The sequence below is a fragment of the Diabrotica undecimpunctata genome, chromosome 7, assembly GCF_040954645.1.
Source record: "Diabrotica undecimpunctata isolate CICGRU chromosome 7, icDiaUnde3, whole genome shotgun sequence".
In the NCBI taxonomy this organism is placed as follows: domain Eukaryota; kingdom Metazoa; phylum Arthropoda; class Insecta; order Coleoptera; family Chrysomelidae; genus Diabrotica; species Diabrotica undecimpunctata.
This window is the reverse complement of record NC_092809.1, coordinates 23286197-23309998: the sequence shown is the minus strand read 5'-3', so window position 1 is coordinate 23309998 and position 23802 is coordinate 23286197. Positions and strand designations below refer to the sequence as shown.

Below are 23802 nucleotides of genomic sequence, written 5' to 3'. Positions count from 1 at the left end.
CCTTTATACTTTCCTTTCAGTATAGTTGCTTCTATCATGTTGTTCAATAATTTTTTTATCGCTAACCGTGTGCCGTTGCAAAGACGCGGTTGGTTGATATTTCTCAACAGTATAACTACCGATCCAACCTTTAATTGAAGATTGCGAGGTGGCAATCCTGGTAAATCCAGCGAGTTTAAAAATTCAGGTGGATAGTTGACTTATCTTAAATTATCTTAAGTCACTCACTGCGCCTTTCAAACCGTTAAACAGATCTACTCAAAGATACTCCTGAGAATCTGATAAAACATGAACTCATGCAGGCTGAAGAAAATTTTAGAAGTATCAGATTCATATGGACACCATCCCACATTTGCATCACAGGCAACGAAAGAGCGGGAAATTTATGTAGGTATGTGCTGGTATAAAAAAGCTGAGTATCGAAATACAGGCAATGATATAAAATGTTTTTAAATCACACAATCGAGTTTTGTTTAAGTGAAAAAACAAATGGTAATTTTCTTAAACATCACTGAAGCAAACTAAAAATTTGGGAACCCTCAACTTGAAAGAGAAGAGAACAATTGGTGATAACACGATTACGAATTCGACTCACGAGACTTACTCATATTTATCGTATAAAAGAGATACATATAATGTAAAAGTTACCGTTAACCATTTTTTAAATTACATGCCCTTGTTTTGCCAATTATCTTGTCTCCTTCTACATACCTAACAGTATAAACAATTTGTTTGGCACTAATTTTTCAGCGAATAATATTGTAAATTTTTTTATATTTATAGGAATATTTTATAAAATTGATTGTTGTAATATTCTGTATCCGCAAGCGTTATGGTGGATGCGGCAGTATTTTCTAAAAAAAAATACTTCAAAGTTTAATAGTATTTATATCATCATCAATGCAATTACAACTGTTGGAAGTGATTGTATGAAAGAGACTTACGTAAATGTCTATAGACAGAAATTTGGATGCGGATCAAACTTCTAAAAGTTTTAAAATTGATTCCCAAATATTTGAAATATTGTTTAAAATACTCGTACGATCAAATGGATGAGTTTGATTGGGAACTAAAAGAAAATCCTGAAAATCTTGTTTTGGAAATATTATCAATATCGTTGCAGTAGTAATCGGTTTCTAGATAATTTGTTGTGTAACAATCTTGTGCATAATATTTATATCGCCTTTAATTACGATATCACAAATCATTATATTTGAATAATTCTCATCTGGCCCGTTCAATTCGTGGGGGTAAGCATCATGGATAAGATTATTTTTCACATGCATCAATAATAGAATTTGTTTATCAACTCTGCCCATTTTAACAGCACTATTTTAGTAGGTGTTAAGAATGTGAAAAAAATTGATTTTCGAGCATTTGCTTGAGAAATTTACAAATTAAATGGTGATCTGCTAACCGAGGCTTTATCAGGTGTTTATGCTTCCTTTGTCAAGAGATAGAGATTCAGCTTTGTACATCAATTTTCTACATGTTATAGCAATGTTAAACAAATTATACAACCATATGACAATTGTAAGATCACTAATATCTAATTTGGGTTTTAAAACAAGAACTTTATTCTGAATAATAATGACTATAACATAATAATGAAGTTTAAAACCCTAAATTGTAATCTAGCTATAAACCTGCATTCATTTATTGATATGTCAGTTATTGCGTAAATTAGTTTGAAAATAAATACATTTTTTTCAGGACAGGTAAACTGCACTATCCTTCCGATGTCTGTGGACCACTTTTTGAAGAAGAATTAGAATTCTGGGGTTTAGACGCGAATCAAGTAGAGCCCTGCTGTTGGATGACGTATACACAGGTATTTGTAAACCTATTTTTACCTTTAACAAACAAAAATAAATCCAGATTCATTTTTATGTTGGTTATAATCTTAAAAGCAATGCCTTTTTACATCAGGTGCAGTTAAACCTGGAACAAATATCCTAATATATAAAATAAGTCAGTCTATGTAAGCTTCAGTAGGTTCTTCTAACTCCCCTCGTAGAGAGTTAAAAACAGAAAACATTGATTTACCAAGAATCTGTTTGTCGTAGAAAGTTTTTTAAGTAAGAAAATGTAGCTGAGATAATTTTGAATAAACGTGTTTATAAATATTTTTCTGTAGAATTAACCGTTCTCTCAAAAACAACGCTTGAAGTGACTGGCGATTTTAAATATCAATTACGCCTTCTTCTTCTTCTGCCAGTGCCTATCCTCTATGGATGTTGGCTGCCACAATGGCTCATCGTATTTTACTAGCAGCTGTTCAAAATAGGTCTGTGGTGGTCATACCTGTCCACTGTCTCAAATTCTTAAGCCAGGATATTCGGCGGCGTCCTGGTCCTCTTTTTCCTTCTATTTTCCCTTCTTATATCAATAGTTGTATTCTGTATCTATTTTCATTTCTCACTATATGTCCGAAGTATGCTAACTTCTTTTCTTTAATGGATTTCAAGACTTCAGGTTCTTTTTGTAAACGTTGCATTACTACGTTGTTAGTTATATGATGTATATATGACATTCTGAGCATGCGACGATAGCACCACATCTCGAAAGACTGCAACCGTCTGCAAAACGCATCAGTGAGTGTCCAGGCCTCTGCTCCAAACATAAGAACAGAAAACACATAACAATTAAGAATTTTAAGTCGGAGATGTAAGTTCAAGGTTAAATTGCAGAGAATTTTCTTCATCTGTTGGAAGGCACTCCTTCCATAATACAGTTATATACATAACTTTGTTTTTTTTATTTAAAATTATGTAAACCTATAAATTCTCAGCAGTTTTTTAATTCACTTCGCTTCACTTCGGAATTCTGCATCGGTCTTTGTAAATTATTAAATCGTTTCCATATTCTAATATCTTGACAGAATTTTAAACTCTCTTTTTTTATTTGTGCTGTATATATCAGATATAGAATTAGGCTTACAATACCGCCTTGTGGAATACCGATATTAACATCTCTTTCACCTATTATTTCATTTAGTTATCAAATACTGTTCATCTAATTATATAAAATTTTAAGGTTTACATGGTCATGGGCGCTTTCTAAATCTACAAAGAGAGAAACTACTAATATAGAACTCGAAAAGGAAGTGTTAGTATCTATTAAGGTTGGTTAAATGCCCAAAATTTTTTATTGTGGAGTGTTACAAATACTGTTATTTGTTTATAGCCAGGATTTTAAACTTCTTTTTATCATGCGTGTCAACGTTTTTAAAACGTATTCGTACTGTGCCACTATTTTCTATTGTCTTACTCTAATTTTCTCCAGATCCTTTCTGAGTGCACCTTTAAATCTGTTTATAGGTGCTCCCTTCTCTCATCTGGCCTTTCCCAAAACACATTGTGTATAATGCGTTTTGCTTATAATGCCTTATTTTACCCGAAAACCTCTTCTTCTTCTTCTTTCTTCTTCGTCTAGCTATTCACGTCCACATCTGAACATAAGCCTCTTCAAGTCTTCCTTTCCATTGTTTTTTATTGTACGCTACTTGTAGCCAATTTTTCCCGGCAGTCCTTTTCAGATCATCTGTTTATCTTATAGGAGGTCTGCCTCTGGGTCTTTTGTGTTGGTATGGTCTCCAGGTTAAAATTGATCTGTGCAATTTGTTAAGATCGCTCCTAGCTACATGTCCAGCGTATTCCCATTTCAACTTTAATGATTTTTGCACCACATCGGTGACTTTGGTTTTCTGTCTTATCCATGTGTTTGTTTTCTTGTCCTTAAGTGATATACCTAGCATTGCTCTTTCCATCGCGTGTTGAGCGACTCTAAATATATTCATATTCTTTTTTGTGATTGTCTTTGTTTGTGCCGCATAAGTTAATATCGGAATAATGCATGCATCAAAAACTGTAGATCTAAGATGTAATTGAATTTGTTGATTTCTGAGTATATAGTTCAGTTTACCGAATGCTGCCCAAGCTAACTTTCTTCTTCTTTTTATTTCTTCAGTTTGAATTTCCCTATTTAGTATTATTTTTTGTCCTAAGTATATTATATTCTTCAACTTTTTCTATAACTTTATCGTTTATTATTGTCACGGTGTCTTCGGAGTGCATGACTTTTGTTTTGTTTAAATTCATTTTCAGTCTTATTTTAGAAGATTCGGTATTTAGTTACCCGAAAACCTAATATATATTAAATTATTTTACCGATTTTAAGCACATTAAAAAATATATTTTTTTTTTAACTTGAACACCCAGTAACTTTTCTTGGGTGGGCTTTTGTATTTATCTGATATAAGTCAAAATAAACATACAATATGTATACAAAGAAAATTACTATTTTGTTTTTTCGTTGCAGTATTATTTTTTGTTTCTTAAATTCGCCTCAGATTACAAATCGAATAGTATATAGGTTACATTCAAATCCATCCGTATCGTGGTCTATTCAGAGATACAATAGGTTATCCATAACAATCAGCTTTACCTTACAAGAAAGATACATAATGGATGAATATGAGAGTATAAAAACAAAAAATCCACTTCGAATTCTTTTATAAAAATGGAACTCTTATTTTGCGGAGGCATAAATATCGTCAGTTTTTCTTTTTGTACATATCCGTTGGTTTTAAGAATAAGATTGTATCACCTAATACTTTAAAAAGTTTTGGTTACATTAGAGTTTACTTGAGATAAATTTAATATATATATATATATATATATATATATATATATATTATATATATATATATATATATATATATATATATATATATATATATATATATATATATATATATCGATTTCAACAAAAGGAACTGAGAGAAACATATTTTAAAGTAAAATCAGAAAATCGTATGCTGTTTATAGTATCGCTTTTATAGTACGAAATTTTTTGTAAAAAAACAAACGAAGACAAATAAACAAACGAATATAATAACCAAACCAATTATTTAAAAGAAAAAACGAAGTAAAACTAATATACACTATTCAGATAATATAAAGTCAACTTTTTACAGTTTGTCATTAGCTTCTCTTTTGTATAAATTGGTTATATTCATAGCTGCAAAGTTATTACAGACAATACAAATTGTAGTAAAATTTAACTCAAAAATATGGTCAAAGCTATTAAATATGTTTTGGAATGAAAACGTTTAAATTGTTTTGCTCATACGTAAAATTTATTGGTGGAGGACGCACTTAAATGCTGTCGTGTACAAGTAGATAAAATAAAAAGTCTTTTTTCGACAATTCGGCAAAAAACACATTTCAAAAAAAGTACCTTATCTTCAGAAAGGCTTTTAAATATCAATTACAACATAACAAAGTTCCCAAACGGCCAATCCAAGACTTGGAAACTAGGTAGAACTTCACCTATTTCATGTTGAAAAGAATGACCGAGTTAGAAGAGTCAATCCGTTCCACATTGGCATTAGTTAATACAGACTTAGACTTAGACCAAATCTAAATAATGAAGACTGGATTATACACCTGTATCGGGAGTCCATTACAATGGTCGAAAAACCATCGCCATGTATATCCTAACTTAATCACTATATTCACAAAATATTGTAAATGTGAACACATGTTCAAAATTTAATTTAATTTTAAATAAAAGAAGAACACGGTTAACAAGAAGTAAGGTAGAAAAACTTATGTTTTTATATGTCAATTTAGACCATTCGCGATTTAATAATAACGTGTAATGTAAATGTAAATACGATTTACTATTTGTATTGTTTAGTTTATTTTTCAAGTTATAATAAATATATCCTTCATGAGTTTCTTTCACTTCAATAAGTATACACATAAACGATAATATCCATTATGTTTGTTTATGTACTCGCTTATTTGAAGCTACTGGTAACAATAAACTAGTTATTTGTTTACGAAAAACGATTCAGTTTAGATAACGATAAAAATGTCAACGTAACACCTCTAGTTTCTTAGTTATCGTCTATCGAATACCGGTTCAGCTGTTGCTGAAATGGTATTGGTGTTGTAACACGACGTTGCCAAATAATTTTGTATGAAGCTTTTTTTATTGTTGGCGTTATAATGCCGTTTATTATTTTTATTGGAAATAAGGCACAATGTGACTTTAAAATAAGCTTATTTTGATGTTTAGATTTTTAATTCGGAAATCGTACTTAAAATACGAAACATTAATAAATTTTATTTATATAAAACGATTTCCGTTCGTTGCAGTGGAAATCAAAATGTTAAATAACACTTATTGTAAAGTAAAATTGTGGCATGTTCCCAATAAAAAACAGTAAGCTGCCATTTAAATCCATTTCGCCCAAATTTGATTATCTTAGAACATTGTTCAAATGCTAAAAAGACAACAGGTCAAATAAAACCAATAAGTTTGGCAACGTTGAATTTCCCCTTTTTTATTATTTCCACTCATGTATTTTCGACGATATTTAAAGGGCGGACCTAATATACCCCTCTCTTTTTAAACAGGTGTTTCTCACTCCATCTCACGTAAGGTCCATACCGACCATAAACTTTTACCTACACTGTATATATATATATATATATATATATATATATATATATATATATATATATATATATATATATATATATGAATTATAGAATATATTAATTACGTAATTAATTAAACTAACTTAGTCTTTTATTGCAGCACAGGGATACGCAGGAGACTTTAGCAGTTTTAGATAGGTTAGATTTAGATACGGAAAAACCTAGTGATGAGGAAATAGCTCGAAAGTTTGGTTTTGAGGAAGATTATTTTAGAGGAACACTCTCGTGGTGGCAATTGATCAAACCAAAAATTTGGTCGCTATTTGACGAACCATATTCATCGACCGCAGCCAAAGTAAGTAACATTAGTAAATATATTTTTATATAGCTAAAAATTTAGTATAAAAACTTTCATAATAATGTAGAGGTGTAAATATATAAAATAATTTTTATTAATATGACACCAATTATTAGTATTCGTTTAGTATTAGTATTAGTACATATTACATATATTAATATTAGGTAAACATAAATATTTTTTTCTACAGTTGCCCAAAAATTAATATTTGGGTATAATTTATTAAATTGAGTAGCACTTTACAAAAATCGTACCAAAGGCAACTATTTTCGGGACAATTCTTTCACTTCTAGAATAATTTTTTTAGTGTTGAAACGATTTTGAGTAGGTAGCCTTAACAATAGTATCAATTTGAATTTTTATTGTAACAGCACTTGTCATATAACATTAAAAAGTGTTTTCGCTTTTCAATTGCAAATAATGGAAATCAGTAGTTAAACTGACGCTGAATTGATTCCACATTGGATTAGAGAAGATGCTTAAATGGCTACTTATGAATCATTACCGCTAAAGTCAAAAGAGAGAATTGATAGGTCATAAGTAATGTATCCATTTAAAATATTTTTTACATAATAAGCGCCTGAAAAAAAACATTGTACCTAACACGATCCAGTAGTGATTTTACGGAATTCACAGGATTTCGGGACTCGCCTTCGGCTCGTCCTGAAAACGTATTAAAATACCTTAAACCAAAACAAAATGTAATGTATCTAACGTTTTGTTGACGTAAATAAAAGTTCTCATTTAGGCGAGGTAAATAAACGTGAAATATGGCGATACTCTGTAATTTTCCGTATCAACACTAAATTACATGAAAATTTGGATTTTTCTTCTACTTACCCTCCACTTTACTTTTGGGATTGTGGCGTTGCTTGCTTTTTATTTTAAAAATATAGCGTAAATTTATTTTATTTCAACTTAACAAACAGCTCTTATTAGTTTTTTAGGATGGGTGAAAGTATGTCTGTGCCTTTATAGCACAATATATGTAATTACTATTTAAATGGGAATAAGCCACAATTAAAGATTAAAGTAAGTTTATTGAAACGTTGAAACGTCAATAAACTTACTTTAACCTTTATTATGGCTTCTTCTTCTTTGAGTACTTCCTCTCATTATATTATGCCCCAGATATTCGAGTTTTATCTTTTTTATCATCTTTATTAACTCGCCTTCACCTTGACCTACTCTGTTCAAGACTTCTCTGTTTGAAATGTGTTGAACCCATGATATTCTGCACGTTCAGTGTGTTTGCGAAAGCCGTTCTGATGAGGCCTATTGGGCCGAAATACGTATAAACGGATGTGCAAGCTCCCTGTACGTGAAATAAAATCTTAACTGTCTTTTCCTTTTTATTTCGATATACTCTGTACGAGTAATAGAAACCAATTCGCTAAGAATTTTGCTTAGTTGAGGAGATATGTTGTGGAATGCAATTTTTAGATTCCCCATGTCTATCTTAACATATTTATCAACGTCTGTTTTGCCTTGCAATTCTTCGAAGGCACAGATTAAAGCGGAATTCTTAAATTTGGTTTCGAAAATTAGTCTACGATTTTATTTTCAGATGTCGCTACATTGCGTCTATACGAAGCCATGTTAGAGTTGCTTCCGAAGACAGAAAAGATTTATTTCACGTTCAGAGCATTTGCGAAAGCCGATCTGATGAGGCCTATAGGGCCGAAATACGTATAAACGGATGCGCAAGCTCCCTGTACGTGAAATAAAATCTTAACTGTCTTTTCCTTTTTGTTTTTTTTTTTTTTAGTTTACTCAAAATGACATAAAGTGGAAATGTCTGGTTTTGAATCTAGACCCCTCAAATTTTGAGTTATTTAATAAACTATTAAGTTATTTTAAAATATGTAAAGCATAAAAATATATCAATGCAATATAATGGCTACATAGCGTTTTGTTAGTACAGATATGTTAGTGCCCATTTCGTAATATTAGGATATCTTTTATACAAATCTTTTAAACCTCTAAAATAGGTATACTATTACTAACAATCCCTAAATACGGTCCAATAATGTTGGTGGAAGTTCAGTTTGTTTTACCAGGTTTGGTACGTAAATTGAAAAGTTAGTAGTTTGATTCATTATTCAGTTCCATGGTTATTCCTTTAGTTAACACAAGTAATAGTATATAAACTGAAAACTTGGTAAACTGTGACCGCTAGGGTATAACTAGCTTCTACTTGCGTAGTTTGTGAATAATTCAGATAATATACGAACATTGTTTTATTATATAATCTACACCACACTAAATTTAAAAAAAAAATAAGCTCGTTTTTTTGTATATCTAATTAGTTATAAATAGAGACCGAAATATACGCAACACAAACCAGAGCAAATGCGCATATGTACGCACAAAATCAGCGAAAATATGCAAAAATTTTTAAGAATATGCGTAATATATGCAAATATGCAGACGTTAAGTTTCGTTCCATTCATAAATTTTGCATTTAAAAAAAAATTCAAGCTCTGCCTAAATTGGTAAGGGGGGAATTAAGTAGCTCTATAACCGATGAAGACCGTTCCAAGCCAGGATAAAAGAGGAGGGATAGAGGAGTAAAACCTTTAAAAAAAAACCAGGGTTCAGCTGACCCCGCTGATAGCACCCTGTGAGGGTCCCTGCTTGGGGTACAGGTGAAAACCGGTCAACAGTCTCGACAGCAGAGGATGGCTGAAAAAGTCACAATGGTCGAGAGGGCGGAAGAACCAAGAGCGTCTGATCCAGAATGGGCGGCTGAAGAAAAAGTCCTCTAAACGGGGGTTGTGGCGTTAGTAATTAGCAACCTAACACACCGAAAAACATAAGGGTAAGAAGAACAAAAATCGCAAGATAAAGATAAAAAATAATTGAAAGAACAGAGAATAATTAAAATGCATATAGACATATACGGTAAAGAGACAGTGATACCGAAGTATATGCACCAACAGACGATTCCCCGAGAGTAGAAAAAGAACAATTCATGGAACAACTTTAACATCAAATAGAGCTTATTAAGAAGAACGTGGAGATAATTATAACAGGAGACCTTAACGGCAGAACCGGAAGGAAAGAAAACGATAAAGTAGTGGGGAGATTTGGTGAGGATAAACAAAACGATAACGGAACACGTCTGATTGAATTATGCGACTAAAAATCACCAACGGATTTTTCGGACATAAAAATATTCATAAATATACATGGACGCAAGAAACACGAAAGCTAAAATCGAGAATAGACTACATAATAATTAAACAAGATACCACAATAAAGATCAAAGATGTGCGAGTCAGAAGAGGAGCAGAACGTGGAACGGACCATAAACTACTGACAGCAAAAATGGGCATTAATTGGAAATATAACAAGACCCATCTACAGAAGAACCGTTGAACACTAAAAGAGAAAAACAATACAATATAGAACTACTAAAAGAACGATCAATAAGAGAACTATACCAACAACGTCTAGACTAAAAATTAATAGAATTTAGATATGGCAACATTGAAGAAATATAAGAGCATAAAGGCAAGTATAAAACAAGCAACATTCGAAGCCCTTGAAGAAAAAGAACATATAACAAATAAATAGCACTATTATGAAATGAATGAACCACCAAAATGAATAATTAAAGAAAAAAAGCAACTATACAGAAAATGGCTGACTACAAACAACGATGAAGTTTATAAAGAATATGGAGAAAAAAATTGAGAAGTGAAAAAACAAACAACACAACGAAAGAATGAAGAATGAGAAAGAACCTGCTTTAATATTGAAACATACATAGGAGATACAAGAACTTGGAGTCATGGAAAATATTGAGAGGATTGAAACAAAACTCAAAAAAAAATTAAATTGGGAAATATACAGGACAAATAATGGAAGGACTATTACAAGGAACTAATAACAAAACAAAGACCACAATTCATTGGAAAATAAAACAGGAAGACGAAGCAGATCCCACAACAAGAAATAGAAATACCAGATAGGGAAATGAGAACAGCCATAAAAGCAATGAAAAATAAGAAAGCACCAGGATCTGGAGGCATCTTACCTGAGGTTATAAAATACGGATTAAAAAAATTACACCGGATGATACAATGGATATTTCAGAAAGCCATAAATGGAATGAAAGGAGGCATATATGACATCTATATTCAAGAAGAGAGATAGAAAACGATGAAAAAACTAGTTTTTAGTGTAGTTTTTCTTGTTATATGTTATATTTAAAGACTAAAGAACATCAAAAAAATCTTTAAAAAAATATTACGTGCTCCCCTCCACAAATACAGCTATGCCACTTTCGTGTGTTCTGGGCTAATAGAACATGAACGCACGATTGTGCGTTGGTGCAAGAAGCAGTAGTTAATTTTAACAAAACTCAAGTATTAAAGGTGGTATTAACGTTATTATTTATTTATTTATTATTTTCACATTAAGTAAACTTTTTAAATGCTAGTTCTTGTGATAGTCTTTGAAACATGGTTTTACTCGCGACAAACACAGATATACATCGCACTTTTCACATCTTATTTTAGTTCTGCTGCCACAGTTTTCAAGCCTGCATGATCTGGGACTATCAATCTGGTCAAACAGCGGAAAATGTTCACATTCGTCGTATCATCTTGGATCTGATGGTTGAAAACATGGTCTGTATCTTTTAGGATTTAGATCTGGATGTACATTCTTAATCTGTAGGTTAGTTTCATCCGTTAAAACACGTTTTTTTGCTGGTGCTCCTATCAGACATTCAGCTATTTCAAGTTGAAATTCAAGTAAATCTTTAATTTTCTTTTTGGGGATATGAGAAGCAATAGCTTGGGATTGTAAAGACGCCAAGCATTCACGACCGATAAATCTATAAAATGAAGTATTACCTTCAGAGTCCATTTCTTTGTTTTTATGTATGTACGGCATTATTCCATACATTGATCAAGCACATCTACACCTCCCATATGTTGGTTATAGTTGTTAATAAGTTTTGACATAGTAATATCAATGTATTTTTTCTGCTTTTTATCCCATCGTTTCACTTTAACTGTTTTGTCAGCTGACGTGCAGTTGGATGCTACCAATACTGGTTTGTTGTCCATCCATTTAACGATGACTATATCATTACAGAGAAACTGTTGTGATTCACCCCGATTCATCTGGCGATCTTTTTTAAAAGGTATACGTTTTCGTTCAGCCAATCTGTTAAACATTAACGTTCCAGAACCATGCATCCCCAATTCTGACAGGCGTTCCAACAATGGAATTGAAGTAAAATATCTATCGAAATAGATACAACTTCCCGGAGGAATTGACTTGGATAGATGCAGTATGACAGCAGCTCCTAATCCAAGCGATTTATCAGGAAAACGTGTTCTCACTCCTTGGTAGACTTCAAAATCTATCATAATGCCGTCACTGGTTGTTGCTACAAACATTTTTAACCCCTGTGGACGCGGTTTATTTTTGACTACCTGGCGTAAGCTTTTTGGGCATGTTCCGCAGAAAGGTATTATCTGTTCATCGATGGAATAATATGATGGAACTCTTAGCAGTTTATCACAAGCCCTCTTCACTCTGGTTATAATCGGTTGTACCTTCCAGAGTATATTGGTATCACCTTCTTCAGCCGTGTCTCTATCAATTACATGAAACGCTGTACGTAAAGTTTTAAACCGCTCGCGTGTAATGTGTTTTGTTATCATCTCAAGTTGCATTTTTTGTCTCCAATACATATGTAATCTGGGATATGGGATGCATACCATTATCAAATGGGCACCAACGAAAATCTTTAATTCTCTCATATTAGTATTAAGAAGATAGCCCCTTTTACGCATGTGATAATTGTTTGTGCAATTAACTGCGTCCTCACAAAACTCATCAATTAGGTAGTCCTCAAAATATTCCATCGGCTTTCGCACTTCTCTGAAAACTTCTCGTTTTCAGTTCTAATTTCAGTTCAGTATCTCGGTTCTAATTTTTTTATTTTATTAGATTTAAATGAAAAAACATATTTATTTTTCCTTAAAGAAACTAATTGAAAAACATAGTGAAATTTAAACAAAATATTATATTTTGAAAAATCTACCGATTTTACTCCACAATCTACCGAATTTTTAAAAGAATTCTACCGATTTTATTTTTTTACGTTTGGGAACACTGCTTTTACCTCTCGTTTAAAATAAGAACCGCATGATCGTCGCTTGCTGTCTCAGTTCTCAAAAATTAGATTGATGACCTTGATTTTTACTATCGAAAATGAACGCACGATCGTATACGCGCGGCCGGAAAGGGGTAGGCGAAAAAATGTCTGTGGTTAGTTATTTTTCTATATAATTATTAATTTTTATATTGTGTATTTGGTGGTATGTTATGGTTTAGAAATTGGAAAAGTAAAGATTTGTCATTTATTTGTACAACTATCGTAGTAGGGATTTTATTTCGAGTGGTAGGAATATTAAGATTGTTTGCAGGCTCTTGACTTATAGTAGTTAAGCAGTTGTTTTAGAAATGGCCTGTTTGATTACATTTTGAACACAGCTGGCTTTCATGAGACAAAAAATACGATATAAGATGTTATCATGAGATTGTACTATAGAGTCTGGGACCGTATTGTTAGGAGGTAAGATATAAATATAGCGTCGAAAAGTGGGAATGTGTTTATACTCAGGGTTGGTTGCCACGATTCGAAAAAAAATTAAAGAAGATAGTAAGTTATAGCCTTGTTTTATGATATTTTGTTCTATACAATCATGTGGAATAGATGGACACATAGTACATAATAATAAGGGTTGGCTTGGAGTAATGAATCTGCGAGTTTAAATTTCTTCTGAATTTACTGTAATTATTTTATTATAATCAATGTTCATGAATTCATCGACCTTTGCCACACTGGATAAACACATATTCTATTGTTAGATATCCCAGACGAGTATATTTTTTGGACTAATTTTCGTTCCGATAGATATAAGATATTCCTTTAGTTTTATTTCATTAAGGAAGTTAAAAACTATGGCTTGATTTTTAGATGGGAATTTCGGTTGGCTAAGAGCTCTTGAATAACCATGTTGTTGATTATTAGAGTTGGTGTCAGTAATAATAGAAGAATTATTTTGTAGCTTCAGGTCGGACCTGCCTTGAAGCAGATCGAACTGATAAGAAGCACGAAAATATTATTGCTTAACCGACGTCGTGGAGTCTCTCGGACTCCGCAGTTCAAACAACGCCTCATATTTTCCCCACTATTGATCCAAACGAGTGGTGTCGTACAGTACCTTCAGGTAGTAGGGAGATCTTCGTTATGCTTAATTATGCGAAATCGCGATCAGTTGCGTAGAAGTTTCGAATAGAACACATTAGAGTCCGAGAAACCCTACGACGTAGTTTGTGATAGTTTTTATTTCAATGGCGGTTTCTAAAAATAAAAAAAGTGTTCATACAGACGATGCTAATCTTGAAGAAATTGTTAGGCGACGGCACGAAGAGTTTTTCTGATCAAGATGGTGACGAAACGCCAAACGGTAAACACGAAGAACCAATTTTGAGTGACCATAGCTCTGAGAGCGAATTTTATGCTAGCGATACTAACAATGGTCAATCGGACGAAAAGAGTCTGATAAAAATTCAATGAATGAAGTGGATCCAAACAGACGATATCTTTATGGAAAAAATAGGTACAAATGGGCATCAGTTGAACCTACTCGCAATGTTAGAGCAACTGCTTCTAAGTTATTGAGATTGCCTACTATCAAAGGATCTTTGACACAGATAGAACCAGTGGTGGCGTGGCTTAAAATTTTTTCCAGAGATGTTGTTGACTTGGTGGTATATTACACAAATGTCAAACTGAGGGAATGTCGCGACAAGGACGGAAATCACAACCGCACCGAATTTATAGACGCCAATAATACAGAGATCAATGGATTTTTGGGTCTGCTGTTATTGACATCACTCTTCAAGTCTAACCATGAAGACATCAACACACTGTTTGCTACTGATGGTACAAAGAGAGAAATATTTTGAATGGCATTCTAAGCACGTAGATTTGCTGTACTGCTAATATGCCTACGATTTGATATCCGAGAAGAAAGAGCAAATCGAGCTAAAACTGATCCAGCTGCCTCAATTTCCCACATTTTAAAGATATTCAACCAAAATTCTCAAAATTCTTATGTATTACGTGCTAATACTACAGTCGATGAAATGATAGTCGGTTTTTGAGGGCGATGTAGGTTTAAAATGTATATTCCTAGTAAACCCGAAAAGTATGGAATAAAGATTCAATGCTTAGCAGATGCGCGCACTCACTATGTATACAACACTTATATATATTCTGGAAAAGGATCTGATGCATTAGAGGATTTGACTGCAGAAGAAAAAAACTCTATTCTATCCCAAGCAGTGGTTCGCCTTTGCAAGCCGAGCCGATCTTTGGCAGTAATAGAAATGTTACAGGTGCTGGTACACATCGGTACACATCGGTGGAAATTCCTAAAGAGTTCCTACCATCTAGATCAAGATCTGTAAAGTTAACTTTATACGGATTTACAAAAACTAAAACTATAATCTCTCGAGTACCAAAGAAAAATAGGACTGTGCTTTTAATATCCTCGCTGCATTACATGAACGAAGATGATATCGAAACTGGTTTACCGGAAATAAATGCCTTTTATAACAATACAAAAGCAGGCGTAGATTCAGTAGACGAAAAATGCACAAAATACTCGTGCAGTCGAAGAACCAGACGCTGGCCGATGGCCATGTTTTTTAGAATAATCGATATGAGTGCCTTAAATGCATATGTTATTCATAGTGTATATATTTTATATATACATGTATATGGGTGTGTAAAATATTTTTTGTATCGGTATGTAAAGTAATACAATATTTTATTTTTAGGTGATCGGAGTATTGTCAGTATTCTTCATATGCGTATCAATTCTTTCATTTTGTTTAAAAACACATCCGGATATGAAAGTACCATCGCTTAAGCTTATAGGGGTAAGGACACCTGGAAATGGAACAGACTATTATTTTGACAAAATTGATACAGACGCTCATATAGCCTTCTTCTACATCGAATGTATCTGCAATGCTTGGTTTACTTTTGAGATTCTTATTAGGTAGGTAATATGAAATTTAATAAAAATGATTTGTAGTACCTAGTATTTATTTTCAATTCTGTTTTATTTAATACAGTAGTTGCTATTTTTTTGAAAAAGCTACATATTGTTAAAACAATTATATAATTTAGAAATTATTAAGTAACCTACAAATGTTGAAATATTTGGTTATAGGACAGGACCTTGATTAAATTAATATTTTTTACATACATAGGCAGAAGTTAGACGTTACTATTCTGCAGAATGTTCTTTTAGTATAATTAATGTAACAGTATAAAACCATTTACCTATAGATAGGTGTGTACAACCTTGCCCAATACAACTCTTACGTTACTGACAAGGTTATTCGCTAATAATATTTAAAACTACATAATTGGTGACTAGCAATAAGGCTTTTGGCAAAATAGGTCAACAATAAAGGAAGATTGTGACACCACAAACAATGGGCAGTGTTTGAAGTAAACAAAATGAACGAGGTGGCGCTGCTCGGAATCGGCTAAGATGTGGGGGTGGTTTTTACGATATTCTTACTAGTAAATAAAAGGATGAAATTAAAGAAAAACAATTTGAAGAAGTACTAGAACTAATTTTTATATATTGAATAAAACAAAACAAAGAAAAGTATTAATATTTTTTCATAAAGGATGCCACCAAATTCTTTTTTTTTTTAAGGGTTCGTTTTTCTTGGGTAGAAATAAGATGGCCGATGTTGTCGAATCGAACATCTTGTGTAATATTGTTTATTAAAGATTGAGATGAACCAGGTCTTTTGGGAGGGGTTCGGAATATCGCCAACAAGGCTATGGCTATATTTTGACGAAACTGCAGCAAATCCATTTCGAGTTGTTCAGGGATAATGTGTCTGATTCTACGGTAAAATATTCAAGCAGTTTGTATGGAAGCATCAAGACCCCAGATAAATAAAGGCCAATACCATTTCTTGGATCCTATATTTGTTCTGTAATAGGCAAAATTTTGATCCATCCGATCAGTTCCTCCCATATTTTCGTTATAAGCCCGAATAAGATGTGGTTATGTTACTTTAATTTTTGTGCTTTGAGCAAAGAAGTATCTGTTCGCTTGATAAACTGGCGACGTTTTATGGTAATTACATGCCAAAGTAACTATGCTGTTGTCATTCCACCTACATAAAAACACTTAATTTTTCTCGCCGTACCAATTTTTCTAAATTCCAAGTATGGATTCTCTAAACATTTCACTGAATGGACAATTTTCTGTTCTATTTGATCGTATGGTTCCTACACAACCTATCCCTTTCAATGTTAAAAAATCAATTAGTTTCATAGAGGTGAAATAATTATCAGCATATAAGCAATGAGGCATAACGATATCGCATTGAATTTTATAAATAAGTTGAGCAAATTGCAATATTATTCCACCTTCAAGGCCAAATTCTTTTTTGTATTCATTGGATTTTCCCGTGACTCCTTGATAAATATTAAAATCTGTGAGGTTACCAGATTTCTTATTTTAACACCACGATTTATACTCAAAGCGTATGAGCTTGCCTTTTATATGTTGGTTCATATCATGACGCCCATAGTACGGTATCATGTCCTCATCTACGCTAGATTCGGTTTCCCATGATGAATGATTTTTAAAGATTTTCAACATACGGAGAAATTTTTGTATGTTGCGTCTAAACAATCTATGTTTAGATTATAGTTAAAATCGAGGAATCTTGTAATAGTTTCAAATCGGTTACGACGCATTTTACTTGAATTCAGTATATTTTTAACGTTGTAGCAGTCACAACTGCTAACATATAATTAATTAATATAATTTATTATTGAAATCCTAAAACCCCTCAGAATCCCGTTTATGAAACGTTGGGCGCCAATTGAAACAACCTAAGTTGCAAACGCAAAAGCGCCAATTGAAACCTAAATAAAATTTAGGGGTGGTATATGGAGAAGGAGATGATCAATTAGAGAAGAACTAGCAAAGAAGTTATAATAAAAAGAATGGCTTAGCTCAAAAGAACACAGAGACACAAAACCTCAAGCACGAATTCGGGCTAGCCTCACTACACTAGAATTTGGCTTTGAGATAAGGGGAAAAGAGATCTTTTAACCAAAAGAATACCGTGATTCTTCTGTAGTTTCTTCAAGTAATCTCTTGTCGTCGTTTGTTGATTTAGATATAAACTCATTGTTAGTTCGAAAAAACAAGGATAATCGTCCATATCTTGAGATATCTATCTTAGGACATTCTTGTTTAGCTTTACTGGACACAGGGTCCAATATCTCTATTTTAGGTTCTCTAGGTCTGGAATTTCTCCAGAATTCAAATGTAAATATAGGAATAGATCAAAGTTTGCAAGTGACTACAGCTGATGGTCAAATTCAACCAATTTTAGATCAATTCACTACTGAGATTTCTGTTAGTTTTTGTAAAAGAATGATTACATTCTTTGTTATTCCTTCAGTTAAGAATTCAGTCATCCTAGGTATGGATTTTCTGAAAACTTTTAATAGTGAATTAAATTTTACTGAATTTTCCTTATCTGTGTCTTCTTTCAATATCTCTTGTGTCAATGCTGTTAAAGATATGAGTCGACTTAATGCTCAGGAATTAGAGCAGTTAAATAGTGTCATCACATCATTCTCTTCTATCTCATCGAAAAATCAGTTAGGTCGAACTCATCTCATCGAACATCACATTGATGTTGGTTCGTCTAAGCCCTTCAGGCAATATCAATATCCCTTGCCTCAAGCCTGGCATGAAAGTTTAGTAAAGGAGGTAGATGAAATGCTTAAGTTAGGTATTATTGAGCCCAGTACTTCTTCTTTTTGTAGCCCTCTGTGGCTGACAAAAAAGAAAGATGGGACTTTTCGTGTCTGTTTTGACGGACGTAAACTTAACGGTATAACTATGAACAGAGATGCTTATCCTATACCTCGTATAGATATCATCCTAAGTAAATTACAGAATGCAAAATTTATTTCATCTATCGACTTAAAGAAGGCGTTTTTACAGATTCCTCTCAGCGAGGAGAGTAAAAAGCTTACTGCCTTTGCAGTAAATGGCAAAGGATTGTATCAGTTCACTACAATGCCTTTTGGTCTTGTGTCTGCTCCTCAGACTATGTGTCGATTAATGGATTTGGTAATAGGTCCTGCTTTAGACCCATTTTGTCAATACTATCTTGATGACATTCTTGTCATTACTCCTGATTTCGAAACTCATATCTCTGTATTGCAGCAGTTGTTTCAGCGTTTAAAAGACGCAAATTTGACTATTAATTTGGATAAAAGCAGCTTTTGTCGTGACTCTATTAAGTTTTTAGGATATGTTGTAGATTCTCAGGGTCTTCGTACTGATCCTGATAAGATGTCAGCGATTCGGGATTTTCCTGTGCCTAAAAATACCACTCAGGTCCGTCGATTGTTAGGAATGGTTGGTTATTATAAGAAGTTTGTTAAGTCTTATTCGACCTTGTTGTCTCCTATCACAGATTTACTTCAAAATCGGAAAAAGGGACAAAATATTGTGTGGACTCCTGAGGCTAATGAAGCTTTCATTAAAATCAAGGAGGCTCTCACAAATTCTCCTGTTATGGTAGCCCCAGATTTTACTAAGCCTTTTTATCTGATGACAGATTGTTCTAACACTGCATCTGGAGGTGTACTCTATCAAATGGTAGATGGAGAAGAACACCCTATAGCTTATACAAGCAAGAAATTAAATAAAGCCCAGAAAAATTATACTACAACTGAAAAAGAGTTGCTAGCTATAATTACTGGTATTGAACATTTCAGATATTTTCTTGAGGGTCGTTCTTTCACGGTCATAACTGACCATAGTAGTTTGGTGTGGTTACAGAATATGAAGAACCCATCTCCTCGTTTGGCTAGGTGGATTTTAAAATTGGCACAATATGATTATAAGATTATTCATCGTAAAGCTGCAGGTGTAGTAGTCGCTGATGCACTCTCTAGAACGTTCGATATTAATTTGTTAGATTTATCTTCCTTGCAACCAGATGACTGGTATCGAAAAATGTTGTATGATGTACAGAATGTACCAGGTAAATTTCCTGATTTTAAAGTTAAACATGGTGTTTTGTATAAACATGTCTTAAGTTCCATGGATGCCCTTACTGGAATGTCGGATTGGAAGATAGTCGTTCCAACTCCTAATAGAGCAGAGGTTTTGGCCACTTTTCATGACCATCCTACTGCAGCTCATTTTGGTTTTTACAAAACTTTCCGTCGTATATCGGAACTCTATTACTGGCCGAAGATGCGTCAAACTGTACGTAGCTATATCGCTAAATGCAAAATCTGTGCTACATGCAAACCGACAAATCTTCCCCAACCAGGTTTAATGGGTAGTTATCGACGGATTGATTTTCCATTTCAACTTATATCTTTAGATCTCATTGGTCCTTATCCTAGGTCTTATAAAGGTTCTCAGTATGCCTTGGTAGTTGTTGATTATTTTACAAAATTTCCTTTGGTTCATACTATGTCTAAGGCAACTACTTCATCCATTATCAAGTATCTTGAGAATGAGGTTTTCTTAATTTATGGTGTTCCACAGATCGTGTCTTGCGATAATGGACCACAGTTCACAGCTAAGGCTTTTCGCGACCTCATGTCTAAATATAATGTCCAAAAGATCTGGTACAATGCGAACTATCATCCACAAGTCAATCATACCGAAAGAGTTAATAAATCAATCGTGACTGCTTTAAGGTCATATTCCTTTCCTGATCAAAGAGCTTGGGATACTCATATCCACTCTATAGTACAGGCTATCAGGACTTCTTCTCACGAAATAACCAAATGTCCTCCATCTTATTTGATGTTTGGTCGTCATGTTCCTCTTTCTGGTGATTATTTTGGTACAATTTCAGAAAACGCCAATAACTTTCCCACTATATCAGATAAATTACACCGTTTAGAAGATATCCAGCATCTGCCTGATATTTATGTGGATGTTCGCAAACGTTTGAAAGCATCTTATGCTAGAAATAAATGCCATTATGACTTGAGAAAGCGAGAGTTATCCTTCAGAATTGGAGATTCTGTGTTGAAAAGAAACTTTGTCAAATCTGATAAAGTGAACTTTCAATCGGCCAAGTTATGTCAGAAGTACATACCTTGCACAGTTATTAAGGTCATTTCTCCTTTAATTTATGAGTTGAAGGAAACTTCCACTGGCAGGAAACTAGGAAGGTTTCATGTCAAAGACTTACTGGAGGACAAGACAGTAGGTCCACATAACTTGTCAGATAATTTGGAATCTTCATCTTCAGATGAAGATTAACTGGTCCCTTATCAATGCTGTACCAGTTTGGTTGTTTAAGATCGGTTTATCTATTTTTGTTTACCTGGCAAAACAATAAGAGTAGTGCTATTTTGCCTTCTATTTTTTTTATCTTATCTTAATGTTGGTTATTATCTTAGTTTATGGACTTGTTAATTTTGTTGTTTGTTTTCTCTTGAAAGTCCAACTGCATATCATAGGAGTACAGGATGGATATATGGGAATTTCCCCATCTTGAGTTCTGAGTTGAATAGATATCTACAGGGATAATGCGGAAAACATTCCAAATATTTTCTTTAATAGTGTTGTATGGTTTTGTGGACCATGGCCATAAAGCTTATGCATTCATATTCACTTACTGTGTCGGTGTTTTAGCGTGGGTTCAGGATTGATCACCCTGGATGTGTGCCCTCACTTGGCTCAGAAATATATCAATACATATTAGTTGTTTCTTGAATGTCTCTTAGGTTGAAATTAGAATGTGTCATTTAGAATTGGATCGTTCTGATATTCAGCAATAAGTAAGTCTGTTTAACTTGGTTTGTTATCTCCTATGTTGTTATCTTCTCAAGAATTTGAGTTTAACATATCTTAGTATCTTGAGTTTGTACCTGTCTACCTACCATTCGTACGGATTGGTAGATGTGAGTTTATCTTTACCTTGAGTGTACCTTTATCTTTACCTTAATTGAGTTTATCTCGTACCTTTACCTTAATTGTTTTATCTCATACCTTTACCTTAAGTTAGTTATCTTTACCTTTACCTTGATAAGTTTATTTCTTATCTATATCTTATGAATATATATCTTATCTTTATCTTGATTATGGAGTCCTAAAAATCTGTCCTTTACTGTTCTTGTCGTGAGTAAAGAATTGGACCACGTCAATAGTACAGTTTTGGGTATTACAGTTAGGATCTCTTTTACCTTTCCTTCTACCAAGTGTATAGCTGGTAGAAGTGAGTTTTGTGCATATCCTCTACCATGAGTAGATCTGGACTTGCAATTATCTTTTACCTTTTGTGCATATTCTTTACTACGAGTTGGGATTGCAGTTAACTTACTTATTTTTTTTTTAGCATACTCTATACCATGAGTATAGTGGGCTTGCTAGTATCTAGGCTTGCTAGTGCCTTTACCGATTGTGTGTTTTTCCTACCGCTGCTAAAGCAAGTAGATGTATGGAATTATCTTTTACCTTGAATTTTCGAATATGTTGCTGATATCCAGAACCATATCATATAGATGTTTAGGTTTGTAGTAATATAGTTTCAACTAGTCCTAATAAATTGAGCCCTCATTGAACTCTTGGGTGATTAATAGAATCTGTTCGCTCTAGTGTCAACGTTGGGTAAACTTGATAGGACTTTGTTTGAGTTTGTGTTGTGAATGGTTCTTGGTCCTATCTTTTAGAGGTTGTTAACACACCTCAGTAGTGTAGTTTATTAATAGTTTTACTAATACTTGGAAATATAGAATTTAAGTATTGTCGAAGGTTAATTTAATCTATATAAGGTTGAATTGAATCATATTGAATATATTGGTATTGAGATTGATATTGCTATAAGGTTATTGAATTATATTTAGAAAGTACCTAAGTGATTGGGTTATATGTTTTTTTTACTTTTCTTAATACTTTGTCTAAATATATTAAATTATTTTAATTTTTTTTGGTAAATTACACATTATTAAATAGATCACATGCTGTCTGTCTACTGTACGTCTGTCAGTGTCATTACTTTTATCCCATCTAATGAGTAAACAGTGTGGCTGATAAGCTCAAAATCCTTGTGGTTGACACCACAACGTTTCGGCTTCATCATATTCATCGTCTGGTTTGTCTTTAAGGCTAGATTGTCCTAGACAATAAAAAAAAAAAGGAAACTTCTGGTAAGTGGAAAGTTTTCTTTTTTTTTCTGGAGTTGAGGGAGGATGTAGCAGTCACAACTGCTAACATATAATTAATTAATATAATTTATTATTGAAATCCTAAAACCCCTCAGAATCCCGTTTATGAAACGTTCATGGGCAAGAGACGGTACGATGCGCAAACTACAGGTACAGCGCTCGCTAAAGTCAGTTTTGGCCAACAACTCAAGCAGAGAGGTGTATTTCTCCAAGCCTTAACCGGCATTTTTTTGTCTTTAAATCGGGTAGAAAATCTGGGATTGGATTTAATATTTTCCCCGAACATCAAGGGAGAAATTAGAACAGATGATAAAGAATCTTGATTGAAAAACCGACTTCCAAATCTATAGAAATGAATATTTAAGACCCGGCTTCCAAATCTACTGAAATAATTATTTAAAACCCAGATTTCACCCGATTAGGATAACGTTTAATACTAGAATTAGTTTAACCAAACACCTAATTCAACCCATTGGAAACCAGGAACCGATTGTCTCCAGAACCACAGCGTTCCTCTTCATTCGTTTTTTTTTTGGGAGCCTCAAGGATCGTCAGAGTCTTAAGGGGACTTATCCAGGACCGCTGTAGTGTTGTGACAGACAGTAACAACTAGTTTCTCAGGGTTAAGGTTTTTCTTGTAATTTACAACTTTGTATATGCATATACCAAGGTTAGTACTTATTACAGTT

General features: G+C 33.3%; 1 protein-coding gene across 1 annotated transcript in view; it reads left to right on the top strand.

Annotated features, from left to right (window-relative positions):
• Shaw (potassium voltage-gated channel shaker cognate w) overlaps positions 1-23802 on the top strand; it is a 61610-nt gene that overhangs the window by 16784 nt on the left and 21024 nt on the right. The window contains exons 2-4 of the mRNA XM_072538851.1: positions 1714-1831; positions 6613-6807; positions 15688-15911. Of these exons, the coding sequence (XP_072394952.1) occupies positions 1714-1831; positions 6613-6807; positions 15688-15911 (537 nt within the window). The remainder of the gene's footprint in view (positions 1-1713; positions 1832-6612; positions 6808-15687; positions 15912-23802) is intronic.